General features: G+C 42.5%; 1 protein-coding gene across 1 annotated transcript in view; it reads left to right on the forward strand.

Moving 5' to 3' along the window:
• The first annotated feature begins 316 nt into the window (after positions 1-316).
• dync1h1 (dynein, cytoplasmic 1, heavy chain 1) overlaps positions 317-14495 on the forward strand; it is a 50513-nt gene continuing 36334 nt past the window's right edge. Inside the window, exons 1-21 of the mRNA XM_061697354.1 lie at positions 317-677; positions 4056-4143; positions 4971-5144; positions 5230-5485; positions 6732-6918; positions 7131-7402; positions 8186-8413; positions 9335-9988; positions 10750-11172; positions 11266-11445; positions 11932-12081; positions 12157-12303; positions 12389-12529; positions 12610-12786; positions 12872-12982; positions 13076-13195; positions 13272-13511; positions 13594-13749; positions 13825-13938; positions 14018-14128; positions 14215-14424. Of these exons, the coding sequence (XP_061553338.1) occupies positions 434-677; positions 4056-4143; positions 4971-5144; positions 5230-5485; positions 6732-6918; positions 7131-7402; positions 8186-8413; positions 9335-9988; positions 10750-11172; positions 11266-11445; positions 11932-12081; positions 12157-12303; positions 12389-12529; positions 12610-12786; positions 12872-12982; positions 13076-13195; positions 13272-13511; positions 13594-13749; positions 13825-13938; positions 14018-14128; positions 14215-14424 (4383 nt within the window). The 5' untranslated portion in view covers positions 317-433. The remainder of the gene's footprint in view (positions 678-4055; positions 4144-4970; positions 5145-5229; positions 5486-6731; positions 6919-7130; positions 7403-8185; positions 8414-9334; positions 9989-10749; positions 11173-11265; positions 11446-11931; positions 12082-12156; positions 12304-12388; positions 12530-12609; positions 12787-12871; positions 12983-13075; positions 13196-13271; positions 13512-13593; positions 13750-13824; positions 13939-14017; positions 14129-14214; positions 14425-14495) is intronic.

Below are 14495 nucleotides of genomic sequence, written 5' to 3' on the forward strand. Positions count from 1 at the left end.
ATTCCAAATTAGGACTTTTAATTTTTGAAACTGAATATTTGATTGACTGTTAAAGTTTTTGACATAAAAAAAAATCTGTCAGAAATTTGATGGTAAAAAAAAAATGGCACAGATACGTACACTTGCACCGGACTGCAGTGAAGAGACATCTCCCTTCTTCCCCCTAGCGGTCATACGCCTCAGCTACGAGAATCAGCGTCTCTCCACAGCATTCTGGGTAATGTCGTTTTAACTGTGGATAGTCTATTGTAAAACTCCCCCTTAAACTACAAGTACCACAATCCATTGCTCAAATAAACCTGACGTCCGGGGTGGTGCGATTTGACAGCGGTGCGGCACCCAGTTTCTGACGGAAGACCAATCTGCCTCAGCCACTCGAGTCTCTTTTGTTCGTCGTTCCGTGTCTACCGGTGGTCGCAGACCGCTTCGAAGAATGTCAGACGGAGTCGAAGACAACAGTGGCTCCATGGAGGTGTCGGCCGTCCACACAGTGGCGGACGCCTCGGTGCTGCAGAAGCACATCCGCAAGCTCGTCCCGCTGCTCCTGGAAGATGGCGGCGAGGCCCCGGCCTCCCTGGAAACCTCCCTGGAGGAGAAGAGCACCGTGGAGCAGATGAAGAAATTCCTGGGCGACCCCCAAGTCCACACTATCTTGGTGGAGAGGAGCGCGCTGAAAGGTAAATTCATTTGGGCATGTTGGGCGGCTAACCTAGCTAGCCCGGCCACAAACAGTAAACCATGAATTTACAGATATGGACGTCATCCGCATAGTTCTGTTGTTCTCGAGAACTCCGTTAACGCAAAGTTTGACCTGGTTTTGGTAGTTTTTATGGCTGTGGAGAACAACAGCTAGTCGATCTTTTTTATCGAAGCATATCTCTGCCATTTGATTTTGCCATTGTTAGATTTTTGTTTTTCTCCATCAAATTTCAAACATGTTTTTTTCCTACCATCAACAAATTCACTGTCAAAGGTTCGATGTTTATCTAAAACTCCAAGTCAGACCATACCACAATATTTATCTGTGCCATCAGAGTTTTAATTTAAATTAGTATCCAGCTCGTTCATTATGAATGGAAAGAAACGCTGCACCGTGTGTCAGCGATGAGTCTGCATCCATGAGAACGATTTATCTGCTCGCTTTCCACAGAGGTGGCAAAAGTGCTGACTCTCTCTATTTAAGGTGTAAAAAATAAAATAAAATACTAAAAGTAGAAAGTACTGGTTCAACGGCTGTACTAAGTCGAAATCAATTCATCCATCCATCCATTATCTGAACCGCTTATCCTCACTGTAGTCGAGGTTGTGCTGGCGCCTATCCCCGCTGACTTTGGCCGAGAGGTGGGTTACACCCTAAACTGATCGCCAGCCAATCGACAATACTAAGTAATCGTAAAAAAAAAATAAAAATACAGACTAAAATGTATTCAATTAAAAGGAAAAATGAGTTTTTACTTGTAATTATACAAATTTTTATAACTTGGCACGACAAGAAAAATATACCCTCTGCATACCCTCCCTCTTTTTTTTATGCTTGCGCATTGTTCATTCTGAGAAGAAGGGAAAAAACCAAATCAGTGGACACAGATTTGCTGCGAGCTAAATTCTAATCAGGACTGAACTGAGAAAATGTCCTGGGTGAGAAGAATGAAAGAAAAAATGCTAGATTAGCTAATGATAACTGAAAAATATACACCTTCCCTAAATATGCTGTTTTTAGATTAGACTGAGATTTTTTTTGGAATGCCGTAGGCTGGTGGTTTATATAGAAAACTATTTTGTCTTAATCTTATCGTTTTTAGGTGTGTAAAATAGCAATGAGTTGACATTTCTTATCCACCTCATTCATTTTGAATGACATCCAATGCTGCACCACTTTGTTTGCAATGAGTATCCATTTATAAATACCACTGCGCTGCACATTATCCCTGCAATGTAGCCAAAGGTGGTTAGGAGCGCGCTACATTTATTTAGTTTCATTTACTTGAGTAACATTCAGGATAAATAGTACTTGTCAGAGTAATTTAATGAAACATACTTTTTACTTGAGTATTTATGTTAAAAAGAAACTGTACTTTTGCTCCGTTACAGTAATCTACAGGCCATTCGCTACTTTTATTTATCAATAATTGCGTGCGCCATCTATTTTTAGACTTTAGTTTTCACTTTCCGCATCGGGTGTTATTGCTCCAATCCACCGTGATTACCACAGTGATGTAGGACTCAAGTTCACCAATCAAACGACACAAAGTCACATGTCCTTACGCAAAGTCTTCTATTGGGCTTCGCGGGCCAATCAAAGCGAGTCGTGACAGCCACGTGTGGCTCGTGTTTACATAACAGAGTATGAAAAACAACAGGTTTAACATGCAGTGTAGTTTTTTCACTGACCAAACTTGGATAACCCAGCCCACTTCTAACCTGAGAAAACACCTTGCGGTAAGATGCAGATGCTTTTGCTGCTGTTTTGGCTGTGAATATGGCAACAATAGCCCTATTTTATGGTCACAAGTAACTGTAAAACATGCATCTTGTTCTCACTCCCTCTTGCTCTCTCTCTCTCTCTCTCTCACACACACACACACACACACACACACACACACACACACACACACACACACACACACACGCACTTTAGTCTCGTCAGCAAACAGCTTCTTCGTTCAATCATTTTAGTGGATAACGCAAACAAATTTTATGTAAGGCCCTAGGCAAATGTTGTTGTTGTTTTCGCCACTTAAAAAGTGAAATTGTGGCACGTGTGTCGACTCTCATCGAACATGAGTCTGAATGTACATTAATCGGATACTTCTGAACAGAGCCAGATGCCAGTTATAAGAGGGAGTGCATCCTTGTGCAACCCGATTTATTTTTTTGTACATTTTATTTAAACTTTATTGAACCAGGTAAAAGACCAGTTAAAACAGAACATCTCGTTGGCAATGGTGACCTGGCCAAGAAGGTAGCAAGTTAAATGTCAAGTCCAAATCAATCACATTCAAGTTTATTTCAGTTGTTTATTTTCACCTCTCCTCTCAATAATAATAATTAATAAATAATTCAGTTGAGTTGTACAAATTCTAGGTTACATTAATGGTGAAAAAAGTTTTTAAATGATTTATCGTGATCAAAATTATTTTACAACTCAAATACCTGGTATTTGAAAAATGGTTTTTATACTTTTTATATCCACAACATACTTTTTGTAGTCTGCCTGGTGAGCCATTATTGTGCAGTTCAACAAGTGGCAACAATACAGTATAAGACAATTTCTTCAAGCTGTATTTGCCTTAATTTGTTATTTTAGGTTTTTGTTCAGGGCGGCACGGTGGAGACTGGTTAGAGCATCAGCCTCACAGTTCTGAGGACCCGGGTTCAATCCCCGGCCCCGCCTGTGTGGAGTTTGCATGTTCTCCCCGTGCCTGCGTGGGTTTTCTCCGGGCACTCCGGTTTCCTCCCACATCCCAAAAACATTAATTGGAGACTCTAAATTGCCCATAGGTGTGACTGTGAGTGCGAATGGTTGTTTGTTTCTATGTGCCCTGCGATTGGCTAGCAACCAGTTCAGGGTGTACCCCGCCTCCTGCCTGATGACAGCTGGGATAGGCTCCAGCACGCGCGCGACCCGAGTGAGGAGAAGCAGCTCAGAAAATGGATGGATGGATGGATGGATATTGTTCAGCAAAGTCTGAAATGTTCTTACTCTTAAGGAATTATTTGGAGTACTCCTTTTTACTCGAGTCATATTATTCTATATTAGTAGTACTCTTACTTGAGTACAATATTTGGCTACTCTACCCACCTGATTGTAACTCTAAAAGAAATACAAGCCACCTACTGTGCTAAATATGAATTAAAAGAATCATTCGTACTTTTGAGCGTCATGCTGTTTTGGTGGTTTCGGTCATGTGGGTCGACATGTATCAATGAAGACTTTATACTTTTCAGTTTCCTTCCAGCTACAGTATGTGATCCTGAGCCTCAGAATAAAAGGTTGTTGATGGTCATCCTAATACAAATGATGTAACTTATGACGTAATGTAATCTTTACCCAGAGGATGTTGGTGACGAAGGAGAGGAAGAGAAGGAGTGCATCACTTACAACATCAGCATCGACATACATTATGGCCTTAAGTCTAACAGGTAAACCAACATTGAAAAGTCATTTTCATTTATTTTGAACTGTCTTTGTAAGTAACATTTAAGTAGCACTTCCCACAAATAATACTCTTAATAATACCACAAATAATACTCATAAAGTGCTGCATGTGGTTAAAAAAGAAACTCACAAACATCATACAGTTAATACAAGGACAAAAAATTGCACACTCCTTCATAATTTGCAAGTGACTGTGGCATTGTGCTGTGTGATAATATTCCACATTTTACAGTGGCCTTTTGTGGGCAGCCCTGTGCAATAATCATGCTGTGTAACAAACATCTTGATGTGCCACACCTGTGAGGTGAATGTATTATTTCATCAAAGTAGACGTGCTCACTAACATAGATTTTGATAGATTTGAGAGAAAACTAGGCCTTTTGTGCCCATAGAAGAAAAAGTTGCCGATCTATGAGTTCACCTCATGAAAAATGGGAGCTAAAACATTTTTATATGTATATAATAATAAGAGATAATTTTTCTGACATGTTAAAGACCAAACTAAATACTGAATCATAATCAATTTATGTTTATGCATTTTCGTCACTGTCGACTTGTAATAATGTCCTGTTTTTGAATAAAGGGATGGGAATCATTGTTTTTAAATCTGATTCATTGATTAATTGAAGGGGGGAAAAATCGACATTCGTTTGTTAATATAATCGTTAGTTGCAGCCATATTGTATATTTAAGTTCCCTACTAAAAGCCAACATTCAGTTTTTTTCATTCCAGATTTATTCGTATAAATTCCCATGGGAAGTTTCCAACAATTTTGCAACCCTTGGTAACATACACACTTCCCTCCTGCAGCTTGGCTCTGATCAAGAGGACAGGCGTCATTGATGGAGACAAGCCCATATCAACCCAAGTCCGCGTCCTGACGCTGAGCGAGGATTCTCCCTATGAGACTCTCCACTCGTTCATCAGCAACGCTGTCGCTCCCTTCTTCAAGTCGTACATCCGCGAGTCTGGAAAGGCAGACAGGTAAAAAAATTCCATGTCCGATTTGGATTTGATGGTTGGTTTTCCCTTGAAATTGTGCCACGCTCATGCTTTCATTCCTCTGCAGGGATGGGGACAAAATGGCACCTTCTGTGGAGAAAAAGATTGCAGAGCTGGAGATGGGCCTCCTGCACTTGCAGCAGAACATCGAGATCCCTGAGATCAGTCTGCTCATCCATCCCATCATCACCAACATCGCCAAGCAGTGCTACGAGCGTGGCGAGAAGCCCAAAGTCACCGACTTTGGGGATAAAGTAGAGGACCCCACCTTCTTGAATCAGCTGCAGTCTGGAGTCAACCGCTGGATCAGGGAGATTCAGAAAGTAAGACACACAGGTTTATTGTTTATTTATTTATTTTCAATATACAGGAGGTCCTCGGTTTATGACGGTGTTTCATATAACCAACTGACGCTTACACACTAAAGCAAAGCAAATATATTTATATAGCGCATTTCATACACAAGGTAACTCAATGTGCTTTACATGATTAAAAGCTAGTCATAATGACAGTAAATATTTGTAAGAGAAACACTTTTAGGCTATAAATATAAAACAGTCCAATGAAAAACTATAAGTACGGTGCTGAGTAAGTGTGCCTTCTTCTGGCGTGTGACCATGTATTCTTACGCTGCTGCCCAAACTCGTTCATTACATGCCAGTCGTAACCTCGAAACAGACTTTTATTCCCTCTTGTTGCACAGTCTACAGGTTGAGTGAAGTTGGGGCATAAGAGAGAGGAACACCAAAAAATGCAAACCCCACTCTTTGAAGTGACGATAGCATTTGCACGACCAACACATCACCACAATCAAAGCTATATCAGCAGCCAGTTGATGAGAACAGGCGTAGACACGTTCGAGGAAGTACATAAGTTCGTAATGACGCAAATACGTATGGGCTTGTAATTGGCTAAAATAGAAATGACGGTAGCTGTATCATGGTTAGGAAATACACCATTCAATGATTCCGTGATAGGGAGTCTGCTAGCAGGCATGACTATTTTTGTCGAAATATTGTTACATAAGATTGAGCCCATCTCGCCAACACCAAGTGTATTTAATAGTGAGCGAATGAAAGGTCTTATAGTGGCCTTGGTGTTTAAAAAGGTCTCCTAAAATATGCTGGTACCCGGAAAAAGAACTGTTGCCATCAAAAAACCTTAAATTGTACAGCCGATGTTTTCAGTAACATTTGACAATTTTAAACTAGTAGTGTAAATATAAGGCAACCACTGTTGTTTTTAAGATGTAAAAACAATGGACCGCTCAACTTTTAACTTCCGTGACAAAGACAGAGGTGATTTAATATCACAGATGCATTTCCAAAGTATAAAAATTCAACCACAGTTAATAACACATAAAGACAAAATACTTGACTTTAATCTGGATAAGTTTTGAATGTGAGTCTGCAGGCTCGCGATAAAGGGAAATGGGTTGGGGTCTTGTGCTGCTACAATCCATTAATGATGCAAAAAGCGATTGGGGAAAAAAATAAAATAAAATATGCTCAGAAAGAATCTTAGGCCTTCTAAACTGGACCGGACCCCCCCCCCCCATTCATATTCCAGGTGACAAAGCTGGACCGTGACCCGGCATCAGGCACAGCCTTGCAGGAGATCAGTTTCTGGCTCAATCTGGAACGGGCCCTCAACAGGATCCAAGAGAAGCGGGAGAGCCCAGAGGTTCTGCTCACGCTGGACATCCTCAAGCATGGAAAACGTTTCCACGCAACTGTCAGCTTCGATACTGACACTGGTGAGTTGACAGCCAATTTGAGATTTCCCAGTTTAGGCAAGGCAATTTTATTTGATATAAATGTACCGACAGTTTAAGCAGATCTTAGGTGTTCAGGATGTTTGTTCCACAGCTGAGGGGCATAGAAACAAAATGCTGCTTCACTTTGGTTTTTTGGTTCCCCCCCCCACACCTTGCCTCTAGTAATCATTGCATTTGTCCTTCCTTCCAAGGTCTGAAACAGGCGGTGGAAACTGTCAATGACTACAACCCTCTGATGAAAGACTTCCCCCTCAATGACTTGCTCTCCGCCTCTGAGCTGGACAAGATCCGTCAGGCTCTGATGGCCATATTCACTCACCTGAAGAAGATCAGGAACACAAAGTACCCCATTCAGAGAGCCCTACGTCTGGTCGAGGCCATCTCCAGGGATTTGAGCTCGCAGCTTCTCAAGGTCTTGGGCACCAGGAAGCTCATGCACGTTGCATACGAGGAATTTGAAAAGGTGTGTTCCATTCAAGTGGTCAATCACTTCTCTCTGTTGTTTATCTGAATCTTACATTACACACTGGTGCAAATAGTGGGGGCTTCAAAGAGACAGAGCCCTGCTGTGTATAGTTAAGATTTCTAAATACTTAATTTTATGTATTATTTTTTTCGCAAAAATCAAGGGCACACACAGTTCCAAGAACATCTTATTTTTTCCCCCTACCTAAACCATCTACCTGAATTTGAAGCACATACACAGGTACAGATGAATGAAAGGTGAATAAATAGAGCAAAAAACAACAGTTAGAATCAGATTATCCTCAATGTACAGCACAACGCTTGGTGAAAGGCACCTTTTATAATCCCCCCCCCCCCGAAAATAAATAATAAAATGACCTTAAAACAAAAAAATAATAATCATTTTTAATTGTTTGTTATTGCCTATAGATGCCAGAAGATGGTCACAAAGTGCTTAAAATGGAGCTTCGTTCCTTTTGGATTGATTGATTTACTGTGGTCTGTAACAACACAAAGATTAACCAGCAAAGCGTCAACACCATTCTTCTAGCATGTGCACAATCATGAACTCATTTTACATAAATGACTGTATTCAGTAGTTAGATTATGTGGCATTAATGAATTAAACCTCACCACAGCATCAGTATTCCACAAGATGGTGCCAAAGCAATATTTATATTGTTTTGGCCCGAGCACAGCAAATAACTGAGGATAATTCTGCGAACTTGCGAATGCCAAAGGGCCAATATGTGGGAGTTCACTGTATATTCTTCTACTGCAGGTAATGGTGGCCTGCTTCGAGGTGTTCCAGACCTGGGAAGATGAGTATGAGAAACTGCAAGTGCTCTTGAGGGACATTGTGAAGAGGAAGCGAGAAGAGAACCTGAAGATGGTGTGGCGCCTCAGCCCCGCCCACAGGAAGCTCCAGTCGCGCCTGGATCACATGAGGCGCTTTAGGAGGCAGCACGAGCAGCTGAGGGCCGTCATTGTCCGCGTGCTGAGGCCTCAGGTAAGCATACTGTGTTTAGTCATTTTTCCTCATGATTGTTACCTTCTCCAAGGTTTTTGTCACAGTTTGTTTGGACCTTGCTGACTGCAGTTTTTCATGATGAGTATATATTCTTCTAACGAGAACATTTAAAATCATCCCAAAAAAACCCCAAACTCCAAAACTTAAAATAAGAATGTCAACACTGTCTAATGTGGTCAAATGAGCTATAAGAGGTATATTTGGAAGCAAATTAAATTCATTAAAAAACACTTAGTTGTACTTTCCCCTCCTTACTCTTATACTGTGCGTTTCAAACTTTCTTTTGCTGTAAAATACCAAATGTCCTATCTGTTTTGGATCATATCAAGATTGAAAATTTGTTAGCAATTCACTGTCGTTTTATTTTACCAAAATCCACATTTATGATTTTCAAACACTTACAGAAGTGTATATTTTTATGACGTTGATCTGGATTTTAGAAAATTCAGTAACTTTTACTATTTTTCTACCTTTTTATTTAAATGTTTCCCTTTCTTTCAACCTTTTTTCTCCCGCCTTCAAACAGAGTAATTTGTCCATTTTATTACTTTACTTTCGAGCTCCGAGGCCCTGGAACACACTAAATTGTCTTCCAGAATCAATGAAATGAAAAAAAAAAACATCTAGATGGTACAACACTGACTCATATATGAAGTTGTAATTTTGTGAAGATTACAAGTATTAAGGATTTAAATAAGATTTTTCTATTTTGGGTTCAGAAGAAAATCTGGGGGTGAATTAAACAACCTCCTTTTTGTTATTAATTTTTGTTTTGAGAGAATGTTGCCACTGACTGATGTTTTAAGTGATGCTGGCGGTCTGCATCCTAGAATACTCTTCTTTTACAGTTATTGTCCAGTACATCTAAGTAATCATCTAATCACAACTCTCTTTTTTCAGGTTTCCGCCGTGCCGCAGCATGCCCCGGGAGAGACTGTGGAGCCTCAGGACTTGAAAGTGGCTGGAGTTCTCTTTGATGCAGCCGATGCCAACGCCATCGAGGAGGTCAACCTGGCCTACGAGAACGTCAAAGAGGTGGACGGCCTGGACGTGTCCAAGGAGGGCATGGAAGCCTGGGAAGCTGCCATGAAGCGCTACGACGAACGCATCGACCGTGTGGAGACCCGCATCACCGCCCGCCTTCGCGACCAGCTGGGCACAGCAAAGAATGCCAATGAGATGTTTCGCATCTTCTCCCGCTTTAACGCACTCTTTGTGCGCCCGCACATCCGCGGCGCCATCCGCGAGTATCAGACGCAGCTCATCCAGCGCGTAAAAGATGACATCGAGTCACTGCACGACAAGTTCAAGGTGCAGTACCCACAGAGCCAGGCGTGCAAGATGAGCCATGTGCGAGACCTACCTCCCGTGTCGGGATCCATCATCTGGGCCAAGCAGATCGACCGCCAGCTGACGGCGTACATGAAGAGAGTGGAGGATGTTCTCGGCAAGGGCTGGGAGAATCACGTGGAGGGGCTCAAGCTGAAGCAGGATGGAGATAGCTTCAGGGCCAAGCTCAACACTCAAGAGATTTTCGACGACTGGGGACGCAAGGTACAAAGAGGCTGCTTTATATTGGGGGGGAAAAACATTTCAATAATAATAAATAAGTAAATAAAATAATAAGTCAAATTAATTGCTGCGATAGTCAGTCCATCGAGTGCACCAATTTATAACGCACATCACACTTAAGCCGTAAATATTAAACATACATATACGAGAATGTATTGTAGACTGTACTGTTCCCCAGCAAAATCAGTGTTCCGAGCGCTGTAGTCACATTCATTCAATGTCGTTCTGCTCATGGAACCCACTAAAATCTTTGTTTTCGGTGTCCTGAGTTTAAGAGAAGCAGCACAGCTTCCCCTGCCATCTTGTCACTAACTTCAGCCTCGTTTTCACTTAGTGAATCTGGACGCCTTTGTCTTCTTGCAGCAACAAACTTCTCCACACTGCTTTCTCCAACGTCATAGTGTCGATTCTTTTATGCCAAACCTTGTGCAGCCACACAATTGCATTTTTCAACACCCAGGTTTATTGCCTTAAACCTGAAAGCTGCATCGTAGGCAGATGCTGATGTGAATACTCTAGTGTGTGTGTGTTTGTGTGTGTGGATTTGATTTAAAAACTTGAAAATTCATGAAAAGTGAACAAGATTTTGGTGGCGTGAGAGAAGCATAACTCCTGGGATTGGGGAAAATCAAACCTCGTGGGGTTGAAGCTGGGGAAAAAAGGTAGAGTAGTTAAGAGTAGTTAGAATTTAACAGTATCTTCTTTCTTAATAGATTTTTTTTGTCCCCACCTCCCCATACTAGGTGCAGCAGCGTAACCTTGGAGTGTCTGGTCGCATCTTCACCATCGAGAGCACTCGCGCCCGAGGTCGGACAGGAAACATGTTAAAACTCAAAGTCAACTTCCTCCCAGAAATCATCACACTGTCCAAAGAAGTGCGCAACCTCAAGTGGCTGAGCTTCCGTGTGCCACTCGCCATCGTCAACAAGGCCCACCAAGCCAACCAGCTCTACCCGTTCGCCATCTCTCTGATCGAAAGCGTTCGCACTTACGAACGTACTTGCGAGAAGGTGGAGGAGAGGTGCTCCATCTCCCTCTTGGTGGCCGGCCTGAAGAAAGAGGTGCAGGCGCTAATTACTGAGGGTATCACTCTGGTGTGGGAGTCCTACAAGCTGGATCCTTATGTTCAGAGGCTGGCTGAGACAGTCTTCAACTTCCAGGAAAAGGTCAGTCTGGAGAAATTTTCTCCTTGTAGGATTTATTTTTTTTAAAAACCAGACTGATGAGTGCTGTACTTGCCTATTATGTGGTTTTTCCAGGTGGATGACCTTTTGCTGATTGAGGAAAAAATAGATCTGGAGGTCCGCTCCCTGGATACCTGCATGTTCGACCACAAAACCTTCTCAGACATTCTCAATCGAGTCCAAAAAGCTGTGGATGACCTCAACTTGCACTCCTACTCCAACTTACCCATTTGGGTCAACAAGCTTGACATCGAGGTAGGTTGGTGCCATGAATGAGAGCGAATACAGTGGAACCTCCATTGTCCCAAAAATGATAGAATTTGGGGTTCTGTTCTGGAAAAACAATTATCCTCAAAAGTCATGCAGACCAGAATTATTATCCATCCATTTATTTTATAGTCCTCATTAGAGTTGCCTGTGAACTGTAGCCTACTTCAGCTGACTTCGAGCCAGAGGTGGGGTACATATTAGACAAGTCGCCAGTCAATTGCAGGGCACATATAGACAAACCATTCACACCAATGGAAAATTTAGTCTTCGATTAACCTTATTATGCATGTTTTTATATGTGGAGGTTACTGGAGTACCCGGAGAAAACCCATGCAAGCACAGGACGAACATATGAACTAGCTAATATTTGAATCAGGGAGCTCTAGATTGTAAGGCAGAAGTGCTAACCACTACCACACCCCCACCGTGCTGCTCTGAATTTTTATTTCACTCCTGATTTATTTTGTGCAGATTGAGCGTATCCTGGGAGTTCGTCTGCAGGCCGGACTCAAGGCCTGGACTCAAGTGCTACGTGGTCAAGTGGAGGATAAAGCCGATGTAGATATGGACACAGAGGCTCCTCAAGTGAGCCACAAACCAGGGGGCGAGCCCAAGATCAAGGTCAGCATTTTCGACAATTAAGTTGATTATAACATTGCTGTAAACATCGCCGTGAAAAACACTTCCTTTCTCTAGAATGTAGTCCATGAGCTGAGGATCACCAACCAGGTCATCTACCTGAACCCGCCCATTGAAGACTGTCGCTACAAGCTCTACCAAGAGATGTTTTCTTGGAAGATGGTCATCCTTTCGCTTCCCAGGATCCAGAGCCAGAGATACCAGGTAGGGAACATATTAATCCATTGGTTTATGATACCACTGAGGTAAACCAACAGTCCACATTATCAATTGAATAAATCTTCACCAGGTTGGGGTCCACTACGAGTTATCGGAGGAGGAGAAATTCTACCGCAATGCTCTGACCAGGATGCCGGATGGGCCTTCGGCCTTGGAGGAGGCCTACAATGCAGTCGAAGACATAGTCGGTGAGGTGGAGCAATATGTCAAGGTAAATATTGCTCAACCTGATTTATATGTGACCTCCAACCCCTTTTCTTCAGTTTCTCAATTGTGCTTGCCTCCATCCAGGTGTGGCTGCAGTACCAGTGCTTATGGGACATGCAGGCTGAGAACATCTACAACCGTCTGGGTGAGGACCTCACCAAGTGGCAGGCCCTACTTGTCCAGATCCGCAAAGCACGTGGAACCTTTGACAATGCAGAGACTCGTAAAGAGTTTGGACCGGCGGTCATTGACTATGGCAAAGTAATGACAACAGTTTTTGCTTATTTTCATGAAGATGTATAAAATTCACCTTTTAGCTGAAATATGCTTGAATGCTTTTTTACAGGTACAGTCTAAGGTGAATTTAAAGTATGACTCGTGGCACAAAGAGGTCCTCAGCAAGTTTGGGCAGATGCTCGGTCAGAATATGCAGGACTTCCATTCCCAAATCTCCAAGGTAAACTATGACAACATCCTTTTTTGAATTTGCATTACAAAGAGAGATGCTAAAATATTAGTATCATGTGACATTAACTTTCTGTCATTTTAGTCCCGTCAAGACCTGGAGCAACATTCCGTGGACACGGCGAGCACGTCAGATGCTGTCAACTTCATCACATATGTCCAGACTCTGAAGCGCAAAATCAAGCAATTTGAGAAAAATGTGGACGTGAGTTGATAGTTTAACACATTTTTATCATATAAGCATGATGAGGGCTGGTTTCAATTGGGATTATTTTTCTTAGTTGTTCCGTAATGGGCAGCGGTTGCTGGAAAAGCAAAGATTCCAGTTCCCTCCATCGTGGCTCTACATTGATAACATTGAGGGTGAATGGGGTGCCTTCAGTGACATCATGAAGCGGAAGGACACTGCTATCCAGCAGCAGGTGGCCAACCTGCAAATGAAGATTGTCCAGGAGGACAAGGCTGTAGAAAACCGCACCACCGACTTGCTCAATGAATGGGAGAAGACCAAACCAGTTGCTGTAAGAGGAAATTGGCTATTGGTTTACAGCCAACTGTGAAATAATAGCATCCCCTTATGCTTTAATAATACATGTCCATCAGGGTAACTTGCGTCCTGAGGAGGCTCTTCAGTCTCTAACGATCTATGAAGGCAACTTCGGTCGTCTGAAGATCGAAAGAGAGAAGTGTGCCCGTGCCAAAGAGGCTTTGGAGCTCACAGACACAGGCCTGCTAAGTGGCAGTGAGGAGAGGGTTCAGGTAAGACTAAATAATGGCATAACCACTTAATTTCTGTTATCAGCGACTGACAAAATTGTTCTTTCTGAATTGTAGGTCGCACTGGAGGAGTTGCATGACCTGAAGGAGGTGTGGTCCGAGCTTTCAAAGGTGTGGGAGCAGATCGACCAGATGAAGGAGCAGCCGTGGGTGTCTGTTCAACCTCGCAAGGTAGTAAATAATTCTGAAATAGCCCTTTTATATTTGTTCAAATATTGTGGTATGTACCTGTCTTTTTTTATGTTTATAGCTTCGTCAAAACCTAGATGCTCTTCTAAACCAGCTAAAGAACTTCCAAGCAAGGCTAAGACAGTATGCTTCCTATGAGTATGTCCAGAGGCTGCTGAAGGGATATCTCAAGGTCAAGGCGGTTCTTTTACCCTCAATACACACTAACAAAAAAATGTCTCAGGTAAATTGTAAGCTTTATTTTGTTGCTTTTAACAGGTAAATATGTTGGTGATCGAGCTTAAGTCGGAGGCTCTGAAGGACCGCCACTGGAAGCAGCTGATGAAGCGTCTGCACGTCAACTGGGTGCTATCCGAACTGACCCTGGGTCAGATCTGGGATGTTGATCTGCAGAAGAACGAGATGGTTGTGAAGGACGTGCTCCTGGTAGCCCAGGGAGAGATGGCTCTGGAGGAGTTCCTCAAACAGGTGAGCTCGCATCAGGCAAAGCTTCATTATATTTAAGTTTATAGTACTTGGCTTGCTAATAAGTCTTTATT

Source organism: Phycodurus eques, chromosome 14, assembly GCF_024500275.1.
Source record: "Phycodurus eques isolate BA_2022a chromosome 14, UOR_Pequ_1.1, whole genome shotgun sequence".
NCBI lineage: Eukaryota > Metazoa > Chordata > Actinopteri > Syngnathiformes > Syngnathidae > Phycodurus > Phycodurus eques.